Source organism: Hoplias malabaricus, chromosome 18 (genome assembly GCF_029633855.1).
Source record: "Hoplias malabaricus isolate fHopMal1 chromosome 18, fHopMal1.hap1, whole genome shotgun sequence".
NCBI lineage: Eukaryota > Metazoa > Chordata > Actinopteri > Characiformes > Erythrinidae > Hoplias > Hoplias malabaricus.
In genome coordinates, this window is record NC_089817.1 from 13,881,264 (window position 1) to 13,907,783 (window position 26,520).

Sequence of the window (26,520 nt, forward strand, 5' to 3'; positions counted from 1 at the left end):
TTTTATTTCATTTTTACAAAACAACGAGGACTACCAAAAAGTTAGTCGACGGAACGGATGATTTTGGTTTGTTTGTTTGTTTTTTTTTAGTTTTATTTTTTTTATTTTTTTTAAATGGAACACATTTTCACACTGTTTCTGAAGCTCTCCTTCAAACAAAAGAAAAACAACAGGTATAACTTCCCAGCCCGTGCGAAAGAAGAAACTTGCTCCACATTATTTTCTTTTGACCATAACAACAGGGACCTTCTGACTGAGGGGAAAAAAAATGAATCAAAGCTAGCAGTGTCCTCGGCGCAAAAAGGTCCAGACTGCCCTGACAACTGGTCAAACAAACACACATTGTGCTTTGTATCTTTTTTGTTGTTCTCCAACGTAAGAGTGCAATATTATTTATGTGTTTAAAAAAACTGTACTGTATACATGTCTACAAAAGGAAGTTGGCACATTCAGACAATAGCTTTGTTTTTTTAATTATATCAGACCTTTTAATGTTGTTTCTTTTTACTTCTTTTCTTATAAATACAATATATTTCATCTTTCCCTGGATCTGGACCCCATGTAAAAAGCTTAAAGAGAAGATTATTTACAGTGCTGATGGGATTTTAAATGGCCCCTTGAAAGTTATAAATAACAATAATTATAATAACATAATGAAAAAGTCCATGATTTGCATGTGGTGAGGCAGAAGAACTGTACACTCATCCTTCACTCTGCTGACCAGTTCTTTCAAAGAGCCAAAACAGAAGAAACGGAGGGATGTTGACTGAAGATCTTTTTTTCCATATGTCGGCATTTCCTTATCTCATCTCCTGCAAGGATGACAAAAGACAAAAGCAGATGAAAGGTTTGGATTAAAGAATAAATATGTTTTATATGAAAAAGCATAAAAAGACAACAGCCTGCTGGTCCACTGGAGAATTAAACCCACAGAGCTTTTCTAATCACAATTCACATAAACTTTAATAGAAATGGGCCAAACATTAATTTGGGCCCTAATCTGGTTTTTTTTTTGGTCTACAGGGAAGCTCTTGAAAAGCAGCCGAAATATTTCTTAATGGATTTTTAACCCTTTCATGTCCAACAATTAAATATAGCAAATTTGTCTTAATTTTGAAAATATTCACCATTGAGTGACTGACTGTTATATTTAAACATGGAACTGTAAAAAGTACATAAAAAAATTTCCATTCATTGTCTGTATCCACTTCTCAGGGTCGCATTGCATCCAGAGCCTACTCAAAATCAGTGGGCGACACACACTCACACATTCATTCACACACACATCTATGGACCCTTCAGTCGCCAATTCACCAACCAATGTGTGTTGGACCATGGGAGGACACCAGTGCACCTGGAGGAAACCCACGCCAACACAGGGAGAACACACCAAACTCCTCACAGACAGTCACTCAAAATGGGGCTCGAACCCACAACCCCAGGACCCTACCACATTTTATGTAGTAGCTAACATTTTTTTTTTCATTACAAACAATCATGGTTTTCTGTTGTAAAAATCCATAGCCTCATGTGACAAAAAATAATAGGAGTAATAAACACAGTGATTAAAAACTCTTTTTAGCCATACAGTGTGATCGGTTTTAAACCTTTCTGATTTGAAGGAGGATCAGAGAACATATGGAACAAAGGAAATGTTACAGACAATAATGGGTTAATTCAACATGTATCTCAGGGGAGTGGTCAGCGTGTGATGAGTGAAAATCTGACGCTGGGAAAATAAGGCCATCTCTGGAAGCCACTTTTTCACGCGCTCTGTCCGGCTGGAAAGATAACGCTGAAGAAGAGGGTAACCCTAAACTGCCTCCCCCTGAGAACACACAGCCCTCCTTTGTGTAGGCCGCTTTTAAAGTTCCCTGAGGGGTAAACTGAGAGGGGCAGAGATCTAAAGGCAGGGGGGACAGGGGGTACACTCTTTTTCCCATGGCAGGACTCCTCTGTTTAGCAGGAAAAAAATGAAGTGTGTGGGGGGGTCACTATTCTTGCTGCATTCTGTCAGGACCATTATAAGGTTATATACAATTATTAAATTATTTGTACATGCAAAATTATATATCTCTACATAGTTTGCAGACGTGTTCTGCAATTTCCTTTCGGATCAATAAAGTGTTGTCTTATACTTCTGTGTGCACTTCTGATTCTCTCACAAATGTATTACTGATTAAATGTAATAGATTGAACAAAAGCATTTAAAGCCACTCATGAAGATGTTAAATGGAAACTATTTCTCCTCATTTTTGTGCCCATTGAGGTAACCCTTTATTTCAGAAAGTGTTTGTTGCCAGCAGAAAGCAGAACATGTAAAGAACATGTCGAATATCACTGTGGTTGGTGGTGGGGGACTGGCTTTTTTGCCAGCAGCCCATTAGTGTTGGTTTAAATGAGACTTTTCAGTGCACTAAGAGCCCTAAAAGCTCCTCTCTAGACACAAACTGCTCCTAAGAAATCTTAGTCCATTCTAAACCACAGTAATGAAAAAGAACACTTAATGTGTCTTTTCTTCTTAATCTGTAAGAATAGCTCAGGATTAGGGTTTTTGAGATTAGGAATTTGAGGTGCTGAGGGCCATCTCTGAGCACTGTAAACTGCATTGGTCCAAACATCTCAGTTTAACATTTCATCATCGTAACCAACCCACTGGTACATTTGCTATGTATGTTTCATGGCATCATCTCATTAATTATCTCACCTCATTCCTCTTGCGGCTGTTACCGTGACCTCTGGATCCTGTCGACCCCCGCGATGAAGAGCTTCCTGTTGTGGAGCAGTTGCTGGACATCTGCCCACGGGACAGGAAGTTGGGCTTGTTGTATGGAATCAAGTCTTCATCTGTGAAGTGACACATTTACTACGTCAGTCAGTTTGACCCAACAGAACAAACATTAATAATCGTTTCCTTGGTGATATGAATTTTGTGAGTGCAGAGGCTTGGTCAGAAAATAGCAATGTATGCAACAATAGAGGCAACATGTTTCTTTTATACAAGCGTGAACCATGGCAGCTCCTGGAGTCTGTAATTACACATGCTCATACATTATACTGTGGACAACATGAAAATGCATGCACTGCAACTACTTTAAAGGCACATTTTAATGAGTTGGAACGTTACCAAAGTCTCTGAATAGACCGACGGTGGGACACTAGGTAAGACAGAAGGTCATGATTTAAACAAATTAATCCAAGTTGAATTGGGTTTGCATTAGCCCACACAGGCAGTATATAATGTGTCTTTAAGCTGAGTCTGTGGGCTTACCGTCTTTCCGTCTCTGAGCTGAGTTCTTACGGTTGGGTGTGTTGTGCTCTTTCCTCTCCATGGAAGACAGGGAGCCCCCCTCTCTTTCCAGCGATGTCTGCCCATACTCAAAGCTTCCAGCTGGGCCTTGGTCTGGCTCGTCATCAGGTGGGGGTTCTGGAGGAGGAGGCAAGTCTGGGAAGAGAAGAGATCTCAGCATTAAAAACAGAAAGAAAGGGCACACGGCATCATATGGAGTTGGACGATATGAACTTAAATTTGTTCATATACTACAGAAAACTATTTGCACACAAGAAAAAAATGACTACACAGTGTCATGACACTCAAAGATGAAATTAACTGCTGCAACATTCGCAAACCATATAAAGTAATATTATTACATTAAATTCGAATTTCAACATTCAACATTTTATGGCCTTCAAAGTTTTCAAAAATCATACAAAACCAAACACAATGACACTCTTCAACAAAAAACGTTTTTTCTTTACTTTGTAAATCTTACTTTTCCTGTGCATCCAGAGAAAACCTTTTCTGCTGTTTCTCGATTACCTATCCTTGGGAAGATATCCAAAATGAAGCAATTTCAAATGACCGTGTACCCTCCCTTCCTAGTACTTCCTTTCAGCCTCAGCAATTTTTCCAACTTGCTCATTCCAAATTCTGTTTGGCAGAGAGTCTCTAAAATGTATTTAATAGTTGTAGTGGGAGCTTGCTATTCTACTCTGCGATTTGCTGAATTTACCGCTCTCCATGTGTTTTGTCCAGAAGTATGCCATAAACTCTATTCCCCACAGTAAATATCTGAAACAAATGTTAATGTGCCCTCACCTCCTTGCATGATATCTCTACGATACTGGCCACTCTTAGAGGTCTTCTTTTTCACCCTTGCTTTCTGGCCAGGAGGGGTCTGCATTTGCTCTCCTGCAGACGATCTTACTCGACCTACATTATAAACAGAAAAACACATCTGAAGAAGCAGCTACTGTATAAAATGTCTTACAGAATCTTTTATGCGTTTGTGGATGCTCACAAAAGTACACAATTATTCAGGCCTGAATAATTTAGTTAAGTGCAAACACACACATTAGTTTCTGTAAATTGTGGATACATTAGGTAGAAGTACATATTAATATAATGAAGAGTTACCCTAAGCTCATCCATAACTACTACTACCATAACCCTAAACATGCAACGTGTTTTAGCATTCAATTAGCAATTCACATGGTAGGAACGAGCTTATTGTCCCCACAAGGATGTAAGTTCCTTAAAAGGTCTTGGTAATGACACATACACACACACACACTCACACGCTCTCACACCTGACGTATTGACACTGTCTATAGCCTGTGTCACTCCTTGGCTCAGATCCCGTCTGTGTGTTGATCGGTTCGGTGTGCTGCTCTCAGAGCCCTCCTGATTGGCTGACAGGTTTGGATTGGACTGTGTGAGGGGGGGGCTTGGTGCTCGGGGAATGGGCACTGGTCCACATGGCAACCGGCTGTCAACATAAAATGCAACTCTCAATTACAGTTCAACAATGACATGTCAAACAAACACCATAATGTACCACCTAAGAGAGACTTAAATAGGATTTACATGATCTGTTTTCCAGCAAACATGACAGCGCCATCACAAAGGTCCTGTCCCGTATCGCAAAATTATAGTTACAATAAAAAGAACACAGTCTGAAAGATCAATTATTCATGAGATGATTTTCTCCCGAGCAGGAACAAAAAAAGTGCTCAAACATCTCCAAAGAGAAATAAAACAAATGAAGTATTATGTCACAGCATGGAAGTAAGATGCAGGAAGCTAATTCCCTAAAGAGAGATGTGTGTGACACAGAGGTACACTAAAAGAAGGAGCAAGAAAAATCTGCCTCATCTACAACACCCACACAACATCCTGCTGGTGCAATGGTATTAAACAAATTAAATAAATAAAAAAATAAAAATGTAATTAAATGAAAATAATGTAAAAAATGAAATACAGTGGGGCAAACATTCCCATTTCAAATATAGCCTTAAGATAAGAAAATAGTGTATTTAGGGTGACTCCGGGTGACTGTGAGGAGTTTGGTGTGTTCTCTCTGTGTCCGTGTGGGTTTTCTCCGGGTGCTCCGGTTTCAAAAACACACGTAGGTCCAAAAACACACGTAGGTGGATTGGTGACTCAAAAGTGTCTATAGTTGTGAGTGTGTTTCACCCTGTGAAGAGTGTGTGTCTCCTGTTGCTATGCGAGGAGAGGATGGTGTAGGGCTCTCACCGTCCGGCCTGTGGCTGCTCATGTTGGTGAAGACGCGGGATGTCCTGGCAGTGGCGAGTCTCCTCTCTGGGTGATGGCGTGAGAGTGGCTGTGGACTGATGGCTGTAGGAGGTAGCTGGTGAAGGTGCATCTCCTCTGAGTGGTGGACATGCTCCATCTTCTGCAACTCCGTCCATAAGATATGTCCTCTCTGGCAGTGGAGGGCACCATTCCTCCTCATCAGTGCTGTGTAGAGGAGGAGTGGAAAATTAGCATCACTGCTACAACACACATTTTATTTCATGCACCTTCATCTTTTTGAGCACCTTTGAAATGAAGTGACAGAATTATGAATCAACATTTCTGAATTATTCTGAAATTGAAAAGGAGACATATCCTATAGTCTCTTTTGCTTTATTTCTTCCCAGAGGTTCAAATAAACAGTAATTCAATTTTTAAATTACCAAAATGTCCCTTAAAGTTAAGCTGTTTTTATTACTGTATTTGAAATACACACACATTATATATATAATGTGCAGGACAAGTGCAGATGATTGAAAACCTCCATAACATGATTTCTATATATGGATTATATATGAGCAAAGGACCATTGAGGAGTATGAGCCATTTAGACATTTTAATATACTACAAAACGTGTTTGCTGAAAATACGGATTTTTAATAATACATGAATGCATTTCTGGAACATGCTAAACAGGATGTGATGTGTCACTATGACTTAAACTTCACACTTAATATTCACCTCCTCATAGGTTAAAAATTGTGCCTTATTATTTACACATGACTCTTAAGTCTATTAATATAGTAACAGCGATGAATTATAGGTTAGCTATCCTTAAACTTTTATGCCATTTATGTATTTATGAGAGCTAGGAATTAAAATGTGGCTCCACAAAAAGGCCTTTAGAATTTAAGGGAATAAAGGAAAATTAACATAGTGAACAAAGTGAATGAAGAATGATTTTAGACATCTGAATTAAATTCTCATTTTCCTCCAAGGATTAAAAATCTGGAGCTAAGCAGAATCAATTACAGTTTATTCTTTTTGATCATTCCTCCTCAGTAATGAGTGGCTCAGTTGAACTATCGTTCAGCATATCGATTACAGTAATGCAGGCATAGGGACTTAACCGGCCCCTGGCTAAATGTGTGGTTTTGGGCCTCAGCAGGGGCTGTCCATGTCAGAAAGCAATGATGAGGACTTAATAGCAACTCTTTCTGAGTGACACACAGCTCTCAACCCCAGGGCTTTACATACCACTGAATGGATCTTTGATACATTATACCCACTTTGAAAGAGGAGTTTGCTTTAGTGATGTGACAGGTATTTGAACTATGTTGCTAAACTGTTATGCCACAGCTGAGGTTAGCATTGCAAAGAATGGACTGAGGAAAATCTTGGTTGTAATGCAATAATCAGAGCCATACTCCACAGAAAGGGCTACAGGGCTCTCACAAAGGTCAACCCTGTTATCCTCAAGTTCATCGCAAATTGGAAGACTTCACTCTAGGCTAGTAATGGAAATCGAGTTTGGCTAGGGTGGCTGTGCGTGCTTAACAGAGTGAATGATCCTATTCTGCTCAGAGGAATGAACATGAGAGGGGTCGTACCTGCTGTTGGCTAATAGCATTACGGCTAGCCTGCTGGAAGAGGAGGAAAAAGAGCAAGAGAGAGAGAGACTGTATCAGCGCTATCAGGCTCCCTCATCTCAACAGTGTGCTCTATGAGTCAGGCCTGGTTAACGGCTGTAGTTAATGTGCCTGGCCTCCTCTGCAGACCCTTTGGGCAGCCATTCAGGTGAAGTGGCAGCAGAGAGCGATAAGTGTGTCTACCTGTCATTGCTCGCACACACACATTCACAATGCCTGCGGTCAGGCCACTCAGCTGCTAGCGCTAACCATGCCACACGCTAACAAGACTGTAATGTGATATAGAGGGAGGAAAGAACAGGAACATTTCGCTCACAAACAGACAGAAAGCTACAGCCTCACAAGGGAACAGAGCATAAGCAAGAGCAGTGGCCAGCATGTTGCTAACTTTGTTTGCCACCACAGAGGATCCTGTCGGGGCCTATAATGGACATCAGCAGTGTAGCTAATGGAGCAAATGTTTCCTGGAACAAGCAAGGAAAATTCGGACTTTCTGGAACAACAACAGTTATAAGGGTCTCTGCTTTGCTGACTGAATGAAATCATAAAAACCAATGACTACATGTTAAATCGTATTATATTCAAACGTCTTCAACAAAGTATACACAAATTTAAATATACTTAAGCGGAAATATGGATAATGCTTCAAAGATTTACTGATGTCAAAACAGACTACCACCAAAAATATACTTGAATGACTGATAGTTGTGCACTGAATAATGAGTACTGGAGTGGGTCTGGAGCCTACCAGGAATCATTGGGCAGGATTACACCCTGGAGGGCACGGCAGTCCTTCCCAGGGTGACACACACACATACACAGACACTTTTGAGTCACCACTCAACCTACCAATGTGGGTTTTTGGACCGTGAGAGGAAACCGGAGCACCCGGAGGAAACCCACACCAACACAGGGAGAACACATCACTAAGTATAGATTATCCAAAATAATATTTACCTATATTAGTAAATATAGTATATATAGTATAGCCACAAAAGCATTATTATAACTAAACAATTAAACAATACAAATGCTAAAAAGACAAGCCAATGATGTTCATGACAAATAATAATAATAATAATAACAAAGATAGATATTTCTTTACAGCATATATATTAAAATGAAAGTAAATCATCCCAGATAAGGCTTTTTATAAAGTAACTACAGAGGAAGAAATGCACACTGAATGTTTTTAAGTGAAGAATGAGATACTGGGCATTTAACTTAAGAAAAGCAAAAATAGTCCATATTAAGCTAAGCCCTCTACAATAGTCATATAAGAACTCAGAGGCACAGCTGGTGCATTTCATTCCCGTTGGAAAAGATTTCTAAACTCTGGGCATATGGTTTAATCTTAGCTGAAGGCTACAAAGAATTTTCAATGAGGATTTCAATGAGGACGGTGATATCCAATCCAAAATTACACTCATAAATGAACCAAAGGTGCTGCTTGATTTATAAACTAAAAGTGTGTTCTTATTAATTGCAATTCACATTGAGTTAACAATAACCACATATGCTGACTCTATTGTATTTGATTATATGAAAATGTGTGGCATAAACTATTTTTTATGACAACTTTTTTTGAATGTAGACAGCAACTTTAACTGACAAAGGATCACATCGGTGATATATGAAAGCAATGATCAACACACTTCTCTTACCCTACATCCTCTATAGGTTCATCGTCATCTTCATCTGCACAGTTTTCTAGTTCTCCAGAGGAGGGTGGAGGTGGCAATGGCTCCATCCAGTTCAAAGAGGGAGTCTTCACTGCCTTCCCCATTGACTTCTGCTTGGACTGCTTGGCTATTAGAAAGATGGAGAGTCTCTGGGTAAGCTAGAGAAATGACTTCATTACTGAACATGATTAATATAATTACTTATTATAATTAATTAATGTGTGAAGAGTGAGAGAAGAGGGTTGTACTGACAATTCAACACAATGGGCAGCACTTTGAACACATTTTATAAGTGGTCAGAAACTTGTAAATAACTCATGAAAGAATAATGTTATGTTAAAACCAAGCACACCATTGTTTTTTGTGAAATCCCCAATAAGTTTGATGTGTCACATGACCCTCTTCTCATCGAAAAAACAAAAGTTGGATCCAAAATGGCCGACTTCAAAATGGCCGCCATGGTCACCACCCATCTTTAAAAGTTTCCCCTCTCCCATATGCTAATGTGCCACAAACAGGAAGTTAATATCACCACCCATTCCCATTTTATTAAGGTGTATCCATATAAACGGCTCACCCTGTACAACAAGTATATTAGAATAACAAACTCAAAACATAATATATAAATAACAGTTCATTAAATGTTTCATAATCAGTACCGTTATCTGTTTTGGAGCGGTCTGGCTGGGCATACTGCACGTTGGAAGTTCCTGGTTGGTTAATCCAGTGGCCACCATCCTGCTCAGGGCTGCAGGGTGCCTGATTACTGAAAGGCATGATGGGAGTACTGGCATAGGGTGTAGTGTGCTGAGAGTACTGGGCTGAAAAGCTGCGCAGGTCTTCAGCTGTGGGGTCGATGGTGCTATAAATGGGCCCCTCATTGGAACCATTGCTATACTTCTCTGTCTGGTTCAAGTAGTTGGAGATTCCAGCATCTAAGATAGTATTAGTGAAAAGTACCAGAGATTAACAAAAAAGACAACATCACAATCAACTTGAAATGATCAAAAGGCTGTCAGCAGGTCCTGGCTTCATATCCTCAAGTCCATATTTTCTATGCACATAATGAATAATAAGGCTTAGAATGTAATAAGTCAGAGAATTTAAAGGGTGAGTGTATATAAGCCCTTTAAGCTGATAACTTAGTTATGTTTTCTTAACAGACACCTGTAGTACTCAGTAAATATAAGAACGTAATACGTTAGTTATGTAGAATTGAGAAAGAGGGATTCATATGCCTCGTTCCCCTTTACTGATGATTTCTCCAAGTAGATGTACCATTTCTTACCATTGTAATATCTCTCTGCTGTGTCGTGTTTTGAGGTACAGCAGGTGACGGAGTCTTTGCCATTATGGACGAGATTTGTTGTTGGCCAGGAATCAGCAAGCCAGGGAAAATTTCCTATGTTAGAGCCCAGCACACCTGGCCTGGAAAAAAACCCAAAGCATAAGTATGTCTAGATATTCTACCTATTTACTTTTAACTCAGCTTTAACTGTATTCTGAGGCACTAACCTTCCATTTAGTCCTGAGCCTTCCCCATGAGGAAAGCCAACTGCACGAGAAAAGGGGGAGATGACAATGAATGATCTCTATTTAGGTCATAAACAAGTTAATGTTTTGTATGTGTTTGTTTTTGTGCATGCATGTGTGTTGGTTTGTGTACCTACCTGCAGGTGTGTATGCAAACGAAGCCGTGTAGTGGCTCAGCTCCTTTCTCTTCTTGCGTCGGCAGTATATCCACACACTGAAGCCCATGAGGATTACCCAGCATGCCCCGCCAATGCCAGCAATAAAGGCGGGCTGCTTTACCACGTCTGTGATCTGCTCCGCAAGACTAACGTTTTGATCTGAGTCACCACTCCCACTTGGTACCGCAGGCTGCTCTGCGGGTAACTCTGATAGAGACGGGGGGGAGAATGACCGAGAGACAGAGAGAGAGAGTCAGAGAGAGAGAGAGTGTCTGAAAGTCTAAAAAATACCTTCACACTTGTATTACTGGAAGCAATTCTCAAAATCTTGAATACAACTTATCAGTTTACACATCTATATGTCATACACCAAAATCAATATACGTAATAATTATATTTATAAATAATTTATTAATTATATATACTGACATTATATTTAGAAAGAGACATATTTCTTAATTCTAAAGTCACTGCTCATTTCAAACTAAATATATAAGGTTTTGTTTTAATAAACCTATGTATAAAATGAAGTGTATTTCCTTCAGTTGGCACTTACTGATGATCACAGGGACTGGCTGGCTATGTGTGCCCACACCGGCACTGGTCACTGCTGCCACTTCCACCTGATAGAGTACACCAGGCAAAAGGCCCTTCACCACAGTGGACAGCACATTCCCATCCACTGTTTGATTAATGTGGTAGCGGGTCTGAGAGTTGTTCCCCAGACACCATATCTGAAAAGGACAGAGTGCTGGTCAGCAATCTTTTCAACTAACTACAAATCCATGGTACCCAAAGTAAAATGTACATTCTCTCTGATCAATGCATTCCATCAATCAATTCACATTATGACACAGCATTTCTGACTACAGCTTAACCTATTAAAACTTCTTGGGCTATTTGTTTGTGGTTGTGATCGGGTTGTAAATCCTCTCAATGTAGTATTTCATTAATTTCATTCAGTGCGGATTATTTAGTTTGATAAAAAAACAGTGCCTGTGACTGTAGGTGACAGTTAACGTCTGCAGGCAGGCACACTGACATGGAACTGTATTTAGCTTTAAAGCACGTTTGAGCTAAGATCTCCTCAAACTAGGTCTAATCAAAAACACAAGGATAATGCAGTATTTTCCTCAGAAAAAAAAGAACAGCTTCACACAATTACTAATGAAATACCATTGATTTTATGATTTTCTAATGTTATTATTAAATGTGAATCAGATTGCCAGTATTTATTTAATTCCCATCACAGTGAACAACAACAATAATATGTGTAATTATTATTGTATTATTGCTGCTCAAATTAATAATTAATCATTAACATATTTAGGTAATATCACAATGTTTTAAATATCAATATACAACAACACAGTTGACTCTCCAGATCCTCTGCTTGCAGAAACTTCCTGTGGTGATTTACTGTTCTCAGTACCCATGCTCACACATTTCATATGCCTTACTCCGTTAAATAGTGTTAGAATCAGCCACTGTCCCTGTCCCTAAAGAATCAAACGTCAGTTAACAAGTGCTGTTTTGAGTGGTTGCACTTGCGTGATGAGGCTTGTGCTCCCCACAGACCTATATTGTGCTGACCACATCCCTCTGCGCAAGATTTTAAAGACTGTGCCCAAAAAGTTTACATGACATCATGACATTCCAATGACATTCTGTGCCTAATTTCTGCACTTGCACCAGATTCCTGAAAATAGAGCCTATTATTGGAAGGCTTACAATTATTTAATAATATATGAATATACATAGAATAACATATTGAAAAGCAATACTTCAAAACAACCCATAAAGACATTATATGACATAATGGAACAAAATGAAAGCACATGAAATTAGAAAGCACATGTATACTATACTTGTTTCCTCTTTATATTCAGTTACAAACTAACTAACAAACTGAAATTCTCTCATTGAATGAGTTCCATAATATTTTTTACTACACAGGCAGAGTGATATAATATTTATATAGTAACCAAACAATGTACAGTGTTTTATGTTTATCAGATAAAAATCTGTTGGGCTGCTCCATTCAATTTTCTACTTGAATAGCCAATCCTCTTACCCGATATTCTTGGATGACTCCATTTTGCATCTCAGCAGGGGGAGGCTGCCAAGAAACACTGACGCTGGAGCTATTGCTGAGTTTGAATGTTGACACAGTAACAGCCTGAGGAGGAGCACTGGGGACTAGTAAGGGAGAACATGAAAAAGTAAATAAAAAATGAAAGAGTCAGTCTTGGTTAAATGTGTCTGCATTTGTGATTATTGTGGAAGAAAAACAGTGCATTATTATTATTATTATTATAATTATTATTATTATTATTTTGTTTCAGAGCCTTTAATAGAACCATATCATCATTCTTGATGTGCAAAAAAATAAAAAATAAATATATATATATATAAGTAAATATATATAAAAGGCAGACATAATAAACAATTTTTAATTAAAAGCATTGAAGGCAGATTTAATAAACAACTACAAACTGAAGTCTCACCCTCTTCAGGTGTGCGGAAGGTCAGTGGGTTGCTGTCCATGCCCTGAAACTCATTAAAGTATGGTCGGATTTTAGCCTCATACTCTGTGCCTTTCAGCAGGTTGCTGAGGACAGCGCTGCGCTCTGGGGCTGCCTTAACATCCTGCTGGAGCCAGGACCCCCCCACTGGGTGATATAGCAGCCGATAACCCTGAATGTACTGAGACTGGCGATCAACCTGAGAGAGAAAGAGAGGAAGAGACAGAGACTCATTAGGGAGGACACTAATCATTATGATTTCCTGCTCATAGTGAACTGATCTTGCAAATGGGAATGTGACATTAGTTGTTCAGTAGTCAGGCTGCACTGCATCTACTGTTAAATGTAATATTACTGTTTAGTTTTTTAATATTAATCAAGTTATTCACCAAGTCAAAAATACAGTAAGATACTTTGAAGCCTAATCTTACTTTTTCAATGCTTATTCCAAGAAAAAAACAAAAGGCTGATTCAAAATCATGTGATTTACCGTCTTCCAAAATGATTATGATAAACTATGATTAATCAGTTGATCCACTCATGTCAGTAAAGCTACATAGAGATCTGTGGCTTCAGATAGTACTCACGGTCCAAGTGATTTGAACACTTGATGTAGTCATCATCACAGGCTGCTGAACTTCCACAACCACCTCGCCCAACTCACGCTGCACCTGCCTGTGGTCCACTCCCTGCCCTGTTGGACTCACGTCTAAATGTAAAGCATAAAACATTAGGACCTCCATATGCTCCACAACAAATTGGAGCATGAGTTTAATGTTTAATTACAAAGAAGCAAACAAGCCCTTTGATTTACAAAATAACTCCAATGTCAAACCCTTTATAGATGGATATTCCAAATAAACCCTTAAGAACAGTTCAAAAAATTGCTAAATATTCCTGTTCATTTTATTTCATCACAGTAATGTAAATAAAGTAATTCAAATTAATAAGGCACAATTTACTCCATTATCTACAATCATAAAAATCTGAGTGTTCCCAGATACGTACCTTGTGTGCGTACTGGCTCTGAGATTGGGCTGGGGTCACTTAGGCCATAGGCATTGACAGCTCGGACAATAAATAGGTAGACAGTGTTGTGGGAGAGGCCGGTTACTGTGTGCTTTTCAAGCCTCACCAGATCTGCTACAGTTTGCCACGTACTACCTGCCGACTGGCTGCAGAAGAAAATTCACAAACATTTTAATTAAGCAAACAGCTTTTCAAATTACACTGAATTTCACTGACCGCAAAAGGAAAACAACCTTTTCATATGAGCTTCATTAGCGATCATCTGAATGTAAAATTACCCTTAAAAACTACAATTATTTCAGCACTGCATGGGCACTTTGAAAATAAGTGCTGGCCTGTGAGTTTTAACTGCAAGTGTCAGTGTCATGGTTGTTCATCTGTGAGCTTGGAGATAGCCATTAGACGCTCTGCTAGATGATGCTGCTGATTGCTGAAGTAAAGCACCATTGTGTTCCTGAATGTATGACAGTGTTCTGTGAAGACATGGCTATTTTTAGCAGGAACAGGGCTTATCCAGTAGGAAGCAAACAGCTAAAAGCAACTGGTGTGCACAGCTAAGACGGGTGATACACATCTGATATGTCTTCTCATATACAAAGTGCTTTGAACCTAACTCTAGGATTTAAATGAGAGTTTTAGCCATGCTGGTGTCCTCAAACATGGCAGTGTCACTTCTGACACAGTGGCCTTGTGGTCAGAAGCAGATCAATGATGATTCATTCATTCATTCATTATCTGTAACTGCTTATCCAGTTCAGGGTCGCGGTGGGTCCAGAGCCTACCTGGAATCATTGGGCGCAAGGCGGGAATACACCCTGGAGGGGGTGATCACTGATGATTAACTATACTAAATGTAATTGGAAAGAAAAACCTATTGTCCCGTGGTGGTCTTTTTTTGACCCATTGTAGATGATGACCTGTATGTGTTTGTGTGTGTGTGTGTGTGTGTGTGTGTGTGTGTGTGTGTGTGTGTGTGTGTATACTGTATACATTCCGTTGCCAAGACAATCATATTCATTGGAATGTGCATGCAACTTCAGTTATACTGCACCAGCAAAAATAAAAAATAGATAAATCTCCAAGGTCAATTTAACCCAGAACTAATCATATTTAAGAAAACTTACACAAGAACTATTATTGGTCTGTCCCTGCAGGTATAAAGCTAGATTCACATAATACATCTCCCTCATAAAATTCACATCCCTTACAAAATTTTCATTTTTAAGACCGCACATCTGTCCACACTGGCTATATCACTGCTCTATGCGTTTCATCTATCTGTGGTTAACCAGCATCCTTGTTTAGTGCAGTCATCACGTGTGCTGCATTTAGCGTTTTATATCCCCCCTGTGGCTCCTCGTGCCAGAGAAGCAGCCAACCTGGACTATTACACAGAGCCAGGAGCACCGGGAGGCTCGTAAATATTCAGCCTGCAGCACTGGCAGAGAGGCCATAAATCCAAGGTCACTTTGGCCATCGGCTCTGAGAGAACGCACACCTCTCTCTCGACTCTTCCTCATTTCTCTGTCCCTCTTCAACAGGAATAGATATATAGTAAAGGTTCCTGTTGAAGAGGGGGTTAAAGAATGAGATGTGCAATTATAAAGAGCATTTTTAAAGTATGAAGAGCCTGAATATATTTTACTGTTCAAAAGCCAGACACAGACCTTCTAGACAAAACTGCTATTAAATAGCACACAAAGTAGTACACATTGTTTATTTCACAACTGAAGGAAACATTTAAAAGGATATATCTCCTATGTTTTAAAGTTTAAATCTCAGAAATACTCTTTATCTGTTGGTGAACATTTTGTCTACTTGGACTACTAGGTCTTTCACAGTTGTCTTAATTTATTTAATATTTTTATAAATACTGATCAGAGCGGCAGGGTGGTGCAGCAGGTAGTGTCACAGTCACACAGCTGCAGGGACCTGGAGGTTGTGGGTTCGATTCCCGCTCCGGGTGACTGTCTGTGAGGAGTTTGGTGTGTTCTCCCTGTGTCCGCGTGGGTTTCTGCCGGGTGCTCCGGTTTCCTCCCACAGTCCAAAAACACACATTGGTAGGTGGATTGTATAGGTGAAGAGTGTCCATAGGTGTGAGTGTGTGAGTGAATGTGTGAGTATGTATTGCCCTGTGAAACACTGGTGCCCTCTCCAGGGTGTGTTCCCGCCTTGTGCCCAGTGATTCCGGGTAGGCTCCGGACCCACTGCGACCCTGAATTGGATGAGCAGTTTCAGGCAATGAATGAATGAATGAATGAATACTGATCAGCCAAAACCAAAAATACTGTTTATCCAAAACTAAACTACTGGTCCTCCCAGCCAAGCAAACTATTCTCCACAACATCAGCATCAAGCTAGAGTCCCTATCAGTGGCTCCCACCAAGGTTGTAAGAAACCTAGGTGTCATGGTTGATGACCAGCTGACCTTCGCAGATCACGTTACCGCTGTAGCTCGATCGTGCCGCTTCTCCCTATTCAACATAAGGAAGATTAGGCCATACCTAACTCAACATACAACACAGCTCCTTGTTCAGACGTTAGTAATCTCCTGTCTAGACTATTGCAACGCCCTCCTGACAGGTCTTCCGGCCTGTGCTGTGAGACCGCTACAGATGATCCAGAATGCTGCAGCACGCCTGGTCTTCAACCAACCAAAAAGAGCACATGTCACGCCCCTATTAGTTGAGCTGCATTGGCTACCCTTAGCTGCTCGCATCAAATTTAAATCACTAATGATGGCCTTCAGAGTATTCACTGGTTCTGCTCCCTCAATAATCTACCTCAATAGACTCTTAAAACCATACGTTAGCGCCCGCCCTATCCGTTCCTCAAAGTAGCGCCAACTAACACGACCAACCCCCCGTACAGGTCAGTCGAGGCTATTCTCATCTCTGGTACCACACTGGTGGAACAAGCTTCCAAGCACTATCAGAGCAACAGAAACCCTCTCTTCATTCAAGAAATCACTGAAAACCCAGCTCTTCCGAGAGTATCTTTTGCACTGAATGCACTTATTACTTCCTGGCATATTGCACTTAATGTAAGGTATTTTGTATAATTTGTGCTGTAGTTCGAATGTTAGATCCTCTTTTGTAAGTAGCTTTGGATAAAAGCGTCTGCCAAATGCATAAATGTAAATGTAAATGTAAATGCAAAACATTAAATGAACTCCTTGTTTCAACAGTTATTGTCCATTTGACTAACTCCATTTACTATACAGATGCACCAGCAGAGACCAAGTATTATGTTGTCTGGTGGAGCATTATCAACAGTGCAGTGACACTGTCGCAGTGGTGTTAATATGTGCTGTAAAGAGTGTTTCAGACACAGCATTAATGCTCAATATTTCTTTAAACTTTGCGCCCATTCATTGGCCACTGATCCATTTATATTTAGTCCGTTTGTAAAAAAAACATTTATTGACTTAATTTTCTTTGGCAGTTTTTACTAGAGAAAATAAACGAAGTCTGGCCTCTGACTTTTGCACAGAACTCTAGCATAAAGCTTTTATATCAATTACAATTTTTTGTTTTGTTTTTTTTGGGTCAAGAATGATTAAGGAATCTTTAAAGAAAGTGCCACCATTCACCTCCTTCATATGCATTCAAACCCAAACGCAAACAAACACAGACCAAAGCTGGTGGAACCATAAATCCAGTTTCCTTATAAAGGTGTCATGTTCTCTCTCCTTCTGTTCCTAGGTCTACCCCTCCCTTCCTCTCTCCCTTATTCTTCTGTGTCTCACAATTCATCTCTCATCTTCTGCACTCCTTCCCTCCCCTCTATGTCCCTCAGCAATTCAGGCAAGGAAATGTTATTGTAAACACACCATTCACCCCAGAGCACTCTATAAAGAATCAATTTTGGGTTGTGTGCCACTGTGAACCACTGCCCAAGGGGCCAAGAATGGGAGTGATGAAGCTGTGTGAGTGTGTAGTATAGCTGTTTGGTCTGCATCACGCCCTCTATGAGCCCTCGCTTGCGAAGCCCACAGGACGTCAGCTCTGTAATTAGAGCTAGTCCCGTTTCAGCAGGCTTACAATAGCCTAAAGAGACGTCCAGGCGGATTGCATTTTGAATTCATTAACATGTCATATTCTAGCCCTTGGTCTGTCTGTGTTGCTAAAACCTACACTGCACCACTAAACATACAGCGAGTGGAGCATGGTACTGCTACCAAAAGCAAAAAGACATGGATTCTAAAGCTGTAAGGAATTATGTCTTAAGTGTAGGTTAGAGTCCATTGTGAAGTGTATGTCAGCTTATAGAGAGAGAGAGAGAGAGTGAGAGAGAGAGGGTCAAGGGTAGGGCACCCATAGGACTATACTTTTCCTCTGTCTGTCACGCTTGGCCAACATCGCTGACACTCTGACACTCAATTAATAAAAAAAAAATGAAGAATGTCTTACAAGAGCTGCCTCTGGTGAGAGGCACTAATATCTAGCAGAAAAAAGTAACTAGAATGTAAGAGGGTATTGAAGTTGTAATATTTTTCCAAATCAATTGGGACCCAGCTATTCACTTTAGGTTTTTTGTTCGGACAGCATTTTGAAATATTTCTTGAGCTTGGGTTGGTTCCACATTTCAGGTCTCAACAGCACACTTCCCATCCTACACACATTAGCTGTTCTCCCTACTTCATTCGTCCTTCCATCTTTTATCACCTTAAGCTATGTTCAGTCTACAATGCTGCACTTCATTTTTTATTTTTGGCAGCAAAGTTGCTTGGCTCACAAAGATTCATGAAACAAGCATAAAACAAAACAAACAACAGCTTTCATCTAACACCCTTTTTGTAGGAAACACTTTATATTTACTACATATTTTTAAATGTATTACGTTTTAAGTTGCTTATTGACAACTTATAACAACTGTCATTATTCCTAAATAAGAATTTGGATTAAATACATAGTCATGTGCATCAGATCGGACTCAGGTAGAATGTTCTCTGAATATATTCAGGTCAAACCCAAAAATTCCAGGTACAATAAGAGCTCAGAGGGAGTGAGAGGATGTGCATACATATTAGTCACTCTGTGTGTACACACGCACCCTTGCATGCATATGTATCAAAGAGGAATGTGCTTTTCATACCTGAAGGCCTCAATGATATAAGAGGTGACAGCGGCTCCGCCCTCATGGGCATTGGGCTGCCAGGTTAAGGTCACACTGTTCCGGGTCACGTCTGTAACAACAGGCTTCTGGGGTGGACCAGGCAGCTGGTAGGGCTCAGAGACAGGAGCTAGAGTCATGCCCCCACTATCTGTAACAAAGTCACATAAAACAAAATATAAATCTAAAGAATGTTCTGTGAAATTCATATAATTAATAGCAAGCCTCAGATAACATGGTTTCCTGAAGTTTTAAATAGAATCTAGTCTTCTACTCAAATACAAAGGCTTCTTAACTTTAACATATGTCAGTCACCACAAATAAATCACTTTATTACGCACTGCACAAAGTAACAATAGTACTAAGGTAGACTGTGGTCTTGTATTTTATATTATCAAACAAGATCAAAACATGCTAAATCATTAACACAGTAAATGGTTAGTCTATGTGAGTTTTCATTTTTACCTTTCACAGTAAGTACGCCACTCCAACTTGTCTCCCCACTAGAGCTAGAGGCGACACAGGTGTAGACCCCGGAGTCCGTTTCCTAGCAACAGCAAGATCAGGGTCAGATTTTGTGTGGACATACTACAGCATAAAGAACACTACAGCACAGATAAATCACTGCTCCACAGTTCTTAACTTCCATCACCCTCCACTTACACTACTGAACCTGATGCCATGCATAACTTCGGTGAACTGCAAAGCTTATTGGACAGATACAACCTTCCCTTCCAGTTTGGGATTCATATTATTGAGTAAATCAAAAGCAGCAGAAAGGTCATTGGTTCTATTATCTGAACCAGCAGGATAAAATGGGAGAGGGACGAGTGAAAGAGCAGTGCTTTGTCCTCCCTCCACCTCCAGAGCTGAAGTGCCCTAGAGCAAGTCACATACCAACAACCAGTTCCTGAGCGCTGAGGTTGCTGCCCGTTGGTCTGTGTGTATATTTATTCGATACATCTAATCCCTAGTGTGTGTGTACTCACTGCCATAAAATCATATACCCTTGTCATGTTTATATTAGTCGGTAAATCAATGTTTAATATTATGAGTTGTTTTTAGATCATTAACAGTTATTATCTGCATAAAATGTATACAGGTCCTGAAAATATGAGTGAAAATCAATCTTTGTCACATGAATCAACAATTTTCCTATGATGTAAATGTCTTAATCAAACGTGATGACAAGCAAAATCTATAATTGCAATTCAGTGGTATCCCTACAGGTATCCCTGGCAGGAAACCCACAGTCATCAATAATGTTATTATTATTATTATTATTATTATTATTATTATTATTATATTATTTTTTTTTAAAATTATTATTGATGTTATTAATACAATTATTCAGAAACGATGGGTTTGTGTATGTGTTCAGAAAATGGAGCCTGATACAGAGGAAATCAGCGAGACAGGGGATAATAGGGAAGGTAGGACAGACATGGAAGGTGAGAGCCATTAAATGTTAAGGGCTGAAATGGTTTACAACAATGCAAGGCTCTTTTTTGTTCCCCTCAGTGTGAGTGGGATCTAATAGTGGCGACTACTCAGGGGCACCACTTACAACTTTAAAGTCATACACGTATAGCACTTCCATGGGTGTATAAATCCATAATCCCAGCCAAGTAATTTTTTTATTGATTGTCAGCCATACAACTGGTGCATTTTCACTACTATATCTGAGTAGCTGTTCATATGGTGCTACACAGGTTTTCTGCACTTATTTCAGTATCCGGCAATGTTGGGGCAGATCAGTGTATTTTATTTTGAGCTGTCAGAGTCCTCTCTTTAGTCCTCTCTCTCCAACAGTTTGCCCCATAGAGAGAGAGAGAGAGAGAGAGAGAGAGAGAGAGAGAGAGAGAGAGATGAACATGCTACTCTACTCTATAAATGAAATTTGTGCACTTTTGCAACAGTTAACTTTATTGGTCAGACTTTAGCTCTGGTGGATTGGTGGAGAATTGATCATGAGAACTGAGAGTGTCTGAGGATTACTTATGGTAAAAAATGCATGAGTAAAGTGGCAACAGGGAGCTAAATATTTTCCCCCTCACATCTTCCTTTTCTCTTTTCCCTTCATGTTCTCACTTCTCTTCCTAGTTCATGAATACCCACAACTCTCTGCTTCCATTACACACTTGCTTTTTCTCTCTGTCCTCTTTTGGAGCTGTACACTATATAATATCTCCAGTGAACCATTTAGTATACTGGAATTTATTAAGAAATATATCTTTATCAGTTAATCAAATGTACACACAAAATCAGCTACAAGATTAAAACCACTGAAAAAGAAACTGAATAACATTGACTATGTCATTAAACTGATACCTGTCAAGGGATGGGTGATATTAGACAGCATGTGAACAGTCATTTCTTGAAGTTATGCTTGAAATAGGCACTAGGGACACTGATGAGGGCCTAATTGTGATGTTCATAATGTTTTGGGTAGGACATCTACAAAAAGACTCGTGGGCCGATCTTGGAAAGCAGTGATTGGAACCTTACTAAAGTTTATTTATTTATTTTTTTAAAATACAAATTTCCATCAGAGCCAGCATTAACTTTTCCACAATTTATGCTACCGTAGCCTTTCTGTGGGATCAGATGAGACAGTCTAGCCTTCCCTCCCCTCATGCATTAAAGAGCCTTGTGCACCACGACCTTGAAGCCAGTCAACCAGTTGTCCGTTGGACCACATTTGGAAGATGCTAACCACAGTGTACAGGGAATACCTCACTAAAATAATATGACCACCACAATTTGGCCCTACCACAGGCGAAACAACCTAGCTATCTGAACATTATGTGATAATAATTATATAATGCTGTAAAATGCTTATTTTTATGGCATGTAATATGTTCCCTAAACATGCAACATATTGCTACACGTTTATTGGAAGGTTTTTTTTTTTGGTGCTGTTTTTCGGTGGGGGGGGGCACTATTCAGGACAAACAGGAAAAAATTTAGCAGGTTCTTGTCAGCACATTTGGACCTGTGGTTTCTAAAAAAATGGTAATCAGAGAAACTTTTAATCAGTTGGTCATTAGTGACCATTGACTACAAAGCAAGGTTGCTGAGAGTACAGTAGCTCATAAAGATTACATGACCCTCCTCTCTCTGCCTCTCTCTCCCTCAGTAGAGCCAAATGAGCATTTAATTAAAAGCTGAGCGATCGTTAATCTTTCCAGGCTGAAATCAATTAACCCATCATCCTTGGTCATTGTGCCGCGTGCCCCTCAGGTGAAAAACACACCCACATCCCCCAACACACACACACATACACCCCTAGTTGAATGCATATCAGAAGCTGTTGCTTAATCTGTCAACAGCACATACACACACTCATTACATTTATAATCAACCACTTTATTGTGGTACCTATTTCCTGCTTGACAGCTAGGGTCACCTATAAACAGACTGAGTAGATACTAATAGGGGCTCTACAAATGAGATACTTCTGTTCGCTGTCAGTGTGATCAACCCTCGCTGGACCCTGTCATCGACTGGAGTGCTACACAACATAAACACATACGCACAACATGTTGAGTACCTTTGTGTACCTTCTGTTGCCTTGTGGGACAAACAATAAAAATGCTATATCAGCAGCAAATTTCATGTGCTGAACCACAGGCATATATTTGCAGACAGAGTCCAAGAGCATATGGTAACTGTCAGAAGAAGCACTTATGAAATGTAACATGCTGAAGGAGATTTGAATTATCCCATATGCCAATGTCTCTTGAGCATTAGTATTTAAAATAACAAAGCATGCATGCAAGACAAAGTTGAACACCCCCCAAATGCCCCAAACACACTCATTTACAGTACCTGCAGCGCTGCGATTTGTAAAGTGCCATTGCCCATTAGGTTGACACGGCCATCATTTCCCAGAATCCTCTGTCCATCACGCTCCCACTGGATGCTGGGCAATGGGTTGCCCATAACATTGCACTGCAACTGTGCAATTGCTCCAGGAGCAAGTGTCTGATTGGCTGGGCCCTGGCGAATGATGGGTGGGATCCGATCAGACGGAGCTGCATTCAAAAACAAGGCTGATTAGATTTATATAAAATGAACACCGTGTAAATGTCCTATATTCTGTTTTTAGACACCCCCTTTCAAATGCTTTAATGTGCACTCATTGCTGACACGTGGTAAACTGAGCACACAGCTTGTATAATCCCTAAAAAAACTGGATGGAACACTCTGGAGCAAATGTGTCAGCCGAGGATGCCATAATCTATGCCAAGTGTTGGCTAGGGTGGTATTAAACTCCCTAGCATAAAGCTGGAATTGGTAGGTATGATATTAGTGATCGAAAACTATCTACCTAAAAACACCAGTATCTGACCTCATTCTTGAAGCTTAACACGATCAAATCTTTACAACAGGTGCGTTTACTGCAACAAAGCAATGACACGATGTTGTTCTATCAACAACCTTGAGCTCAGATGAAACATCAAATGAGAAGGTATCTACACATACTGCAAATGCGACATTTCAGACTGAGAAGCACAAAAGAATTAAGCAGCAAGAATTAGCAATGACTTCCATCTGTTATTGTGCTGCAAGTGAGAAGATGCCTAAACATGCTCCATCTGCACAGAGCTGAGGCATCATGCATATATTGAATTTGAAGATGCATCACGAGTTTGATCAGAACAGTGCTGCAGTGCTGTATTACAGGGCCTGGGGCACTGATACACAAAGTCAACAGGTCTTAACTAAAGATGTTTGTGAAGGTGTGTAAGGCTTCACGCTTCAGAAATTTTGTGTTAATGTTCAGCATTCCAGACTAAGAATAAATCATTTATTATTTGTTTGTCAAACACCACAAAACAGCCCCTCAGCTGACCTAAGGGCATTAACAAATAACCGACTCATCAGTTACTTCAAAATTTATAATTCTCTCTATCTTAACAGTAAAGGGAGAATACGATATTTGAACTGCATGTTAAACCCTACAGCCTCTTATAATGTTCACAGAAATTAACAGCAAGCAGACATGTGGACAAGATCATGGACAAGATGTGTATTATTTTTTACATGGCAATGAGCTCAAATAAGCAAGTCAGTATCTCAGTCTAACTGTTACATATGGGAAAAATGATACAAGACTTCAATAATACAAATAATGCAAATAATTGTAAGTGTAAAGCACATAAAATAAATTAGCTTAAGCCTAAACGGTACTAGAATATGTTGGGTATCTGGAGGTCTGCAAGTGTGAAACAAAACAACCGAGTCAATGTTTTTGTGATCTGCCTAAATCTGAGGATGTTGAATTTCTCCTGCATCTTATGTTGTCCTGCCACCTCCTTTGAGCACTGGACCTGTGTTGATGTGTGGAGAAATAAGTGTAGTGACTAAATATGGTGGAAAAAGAACAGTGACGAAAGAGAGCAAAGTGACAGCAATTAAAAGCCAGATTTTTCCTCATCCTCATGCCTCACACCTGGGCTCCTTGTGCTTGAAAATAAACAGAGGTTCAGTCCTAACAGTGGTTTAAAAGGTTGTTCTGAACAGAGATATTTAGACCAAAGCATATTTTCATCTTTGTTAAAGCATATTCTTTACATGTCGATATATGTTCAAAAGTAAGGGAAATCTATTGTGTAAGACATAGCAGAAATAGTCATGTTTTGTATCTGCCTCAAATGCTTAGTTAAGTCCTAAGAGCTACAGGGTTTACCTTTTGGTCTTTTGACACAATAAGACATTGTATTGCTGTTGTAGCACTGAACAATTTGCAGAACACATACACAGTTGATAAATGCTGCTCCTCTAAGCTCCTCTAGCACAGAGTGGTGTGTTTGTGTTGCCACTGCAGTAGTGGAAGCTGTGCATGCGCATGCATGTACACACACACTTTCACTCGTTATGTATAAACAGTTTATCGGTCAGTAGGGAGCGGGAGGGAGTGGGCATATGTTGCAGGGTTATTTGCATAGTGCAATGGCGGCTTGTCCTTTTTGATTATGTCTCCCCAACCTCCTGCTGCTCGCTCGTTTGGGAATGCGGAAATTTTAATTTGGGACAGCTTTGAAGAGTTTCTCATTTACTTTGGTTCGGGGAAACGAGCCACAGTGGGCAAAGCGGCAGTTTGTTCAAACACAAATGAAATATTACTCAAACAGCTGAGATAAGGTCTTCCACAAATAATGCAATTAAATTTATGGATCTGGAAGCTTAATGTTATTAACTGGTATTAAAACATCAGTCCACTCTTACTGTCTCCATGTAAAGGGGTAGTAGATGACACATGCATGGGTGTCTGCATGACGAATCTCGACACACATGTAAACACAATACAATAAAAAAGCTAAGTGAAATTTCATTGGTGCTCACCATCCTCCACTTCAAGCAAGGCTTTGGTGAGAATGCTCCCTGCTACGCTGATGGCCTGGCAGATATAATATCCAGAATCTTCATTGTGTACATCGTTGATGGTCAGTTCCCCACTCAGTGACACAGAGAAGCGGCCTGACTGCGCTGGTGGCTGACTGGGAAACAACAGGATCTGGATAGACATCAAAAAATAAAATAAATCATCATTAATAAACTACTGTTTCAGAACAGATACAATGTAAAATACCAGACATAATTATATACGCTCATGTGCATCATTTTGTATTAACGCTCCAGGTTAAGAGATGTCAAAAGATCATAACACATTATTGATGTGATGTACAATTGTGTGATAATGTGACAAAACAAACCTTGTCTAGACATTTCCTATCACATACAATAAAATAATGAGTCTATGCTGTATACTCATGTCAAACATGCCATAAACATGCCAAATATTATAAGCAACTAGTTGTTTAGATTTAACAAGCAAAATTTGGCATTTCATTACTATACTGCTACTGCTATAAACATACTGAAGACATAAGAGATTAACTACTTAATAGATTATAGTCTAAGTATGTTAGATGTGAATTTACCCATTAAAAATATAGGCAAATAGATATACATTGGATATTGAACATTGTAGTTGATGCATTTCTAAATAAATAACACCAGTGCTATAGTTCTTGTTTGGGTACACAGGCTATTATAATGGACACTAAAATTCATGTATAGACATAAACGCCCAAAGCAGAACTATCTAATCTGGTGGCTAGGGGTGTGTGTGTGCGTGTGTGAGTGTGTGTGTGTATGTGTGTGTGTAGTGTCAGAGAGACAGGGGTCACACACAAAGGCCTGAGGATAAGAAGTCTTCTTCATGCACGAGGCAGCAACGTTGACAGCTGCCCCATTGTCTGAAGCGGCTGGGGGGAGAAGTAT

The 26,520-nt window shown here is 39.7% G+C and overlaps 1 protein-coding gene across 2 annotated transcripts in view; it reads right to left on the reverse strand.

The window, feature by feature from the left end:
* Positions 1 to 26,520, reverse strand: part of robo3 (roundabout, axon guidance receptor, homolog 3 (Drosophila)) — an 82,294-nt gene continuing 55,774 nt past the window's right edge. Inside the window, exons 8-27 of one of the 2 annotated variants that reach the window (XM_066651475.1) lie at positions 25,579 to 25,750; positions 23,059 to 23,264; positions 19,693 to 19,774; positions 19,210 to 19,378; positions 14,092 to 14,258; positions 13,671 to 13,792; positions 13,066 to 13,282; positions 12,633 to 12,757; positions 11,115 to 11,292; positions 10,538 to 10,765; positions 10,383 to 10,422; positions 10,156 to 10,295; positions 9,527 to 9,802; positions 8,850 to 8,994; positions 5,537 to 5,761; positions 4,591 to 4,769; positions 4,100 to 4,213; positions 3,272 to 3,445; positions 2,708 to 2,847; positions 1 to 812 (exon numbers count right to left, since the gene is read on the reverse strand). In XM_066651475.1, the coding sequence (XP_066507572.1) occupies positions 801 to 812; positions 2,708 to 2,847; positions 3,272 to 3,445; positions 4,100 to 4,213; positions 4,591 to 4,769; positions 5,537 to 5,761; positions 8,850 to 8,994; positions 9,527 to 9,802; positions 10,156 to 10,295; positions 10,383 to 10,422; positions 10,538 to 10,765; positions 11,115 to 11,292; positions 12,633 to 12,757; positions 13,066 to 13,282; positions 13,671 to 13,792; positions 14,092 to 14,258; positions 19,210 to 19,378; positions 19,693 to 19,774; positions 23,059 to 23,264; positions 25,579 to 25,750 (3,111 nt within the window). In that variant the 3' untranslated portion in view covers positions 1 to 800. Of the gene's footprint in view, positions 813 to 2,707; positions 2,848 to 3,271; positions 3,446 to 4,099; positions 4,214 to 4,578; positions 4,770 to 5,536; positions 5,762 to 8,849; positions 8,995 to 9,526; positions 9,803 to 10,155; positions 10,296 to 10,382; positions 10,423 to 10,537; positions 10,766 to 11,114; positions 11,293 to 12,632; positions 12,758 to 13,065; positions 13,283 to 13,670; positions 13,793 to 14,091; positions 14,259 to 19,209; positions 19,379 to 19,692; positions 19,775 to 23,058; positions 23,265 to 25,578; positions 25,751 to 26,520 lie in introns of both variants that reach the window. The other variant, XM_066651474.1, reaches the window with a different exon arrangement.